The 1373-nt window shown below is 38.2% G+C and overlaps 1 protein-coding gene across 1 annotated transcript in view; it reads right to left on the bottom strand.

Moving 5' to 3' along the window:
• Nucleotides 1–1373, bottom strand: part of CCY (Coiled-Coils Y) — a gene marked incomplete at both ends in the record, with an annotated part of 16933 nt that overhangs the window by 2275 nt on the left and 13285 nt on the right. Inside the window, one exon of the mRNA NM_001316660.1 lies at nucleotides 1–701. Within this exon, the coding sequence (NP_001303589.1) occupies nucleotides 1–701 (701 nt within the window). The remainder of the gene's footprint in view (nucleotides 702–1373) is intronic.

The raw sequence follows: 1373 nt of genomic DNA, 5'->3' as shown, positions 1-1373 counted from the left end.
TGCAATGTCTTCCCCATTTCGTCATTGATTTCCCTAATTAAACGTGATTGCTCCCTACAATCTTCCAATTGTTTGGAAAGGTCACTAATAAGTTGACGGGCCTCTCCATCTTCCAGTTGGCTTATTTTCCCTTTAAGCAATTCGTTTTCATGCGACACATCTCCGATGTCTTGAATAAGTCCAATGCTCTCCACAATGCCTTGTTCCATGTGTCTAGTATCTTCATCTAGTTTCTGGACTTGATTATCCAAATCATCGAGCTTATTTTTGCTTATTTCAGCTGCCATGCACAGGCATTCATTTTCCTCAATAAGTACTTCCAATTGCTCATCTTTTTGTTTCAGAAGATCATTTAATCGTTCTAGCTCTTGATTGCATTTATCTACTGAATATGATGTTTCTTTTTTTTCATTTTTGACGGCTTGACAAGAATCCGTTTGTTGGGTTAATAATTTTCTAAGGCGACCTAGTTCTAGCGTACATTCCTCAAGCGAATTAATGGCTGGATCTTCAGAGCTTCTGTTCTGATTAATAAACTTAAAGCAATCGGATTGTTTGCATAGCTCATTCATTATATGGTCAAGTGTCACCCTTGTATAAAACGCAAGATCATCCCCCATTTCAGGCGAATATGCAGGAACCACTCCAGTGCCCGAGCCATGCTGATTGCAATACCGTCGGTTAAGTTCACAAACCACAACCTGCAATAAATATTTAAAATAATTATTAGTTTTGTCTATCTTAATTTAAGTACCCAAGATAAAGCTAAAAAACTGATTCATACCGCTCTTCAAAAATCGATATAGGAAAATATTTACACATAAAACAGTTGAAAATCTTGAAGAGGACGTACTGCGCTAAATAGCTTAATCGATTAATGTATTATATTGTGTACTGATTTCTATGTTTATTTGGCGCTGCTAGCGCACACCATGGCCGGATTGTTTCTAAGGTCCGGGCGAGGGTAATACGAAAAATGTTTTGGAGAACAACCGGGACGGTCAAGCTATTACAGTTGGGGGAACGGAATCTGTCGCAAATCCTGAAAAACAAGACTTAAGACACACGAAAGCTTTTCTCTCTGCTTCACTCCAATTGAATTTCCGGTCCTTTTTTGTTGCTACTTTTTCCGTATCAACCTCAATTCATTTTTCCGCATTCATGAGAATATTATTATCCTTTACTATCTTTTTGACTTCCTTGACCGCGTTATCGGGATCATTTTCATTGTTCCAAATACAATGATGTCATCAATGTAGTTCAAGACATTAGAACACGCTATATAAAGCTCCTGAAGTCTTCGTTGAAAGATTTCGGGTGCGGCGTTGACACCAAACATCAATCGCTTGTATCGGAACATACAACGAGGAGTT

Source organism: Drosophila melanogaster, chromosome Y (genome assembly GCF_000001215.4).
Source record: "Drosophila melanogaster chromosome Y".
NCBI classification, from domain to species: Eukaryota; Metazoa; Arthropoda; class Insecta; order Diptera; family Drosophilidae; genus Drosophila; species Drosophila melanogaster.
This window is presented reverse-complemented; position numbering and strand designations above follow the sequence as displayed.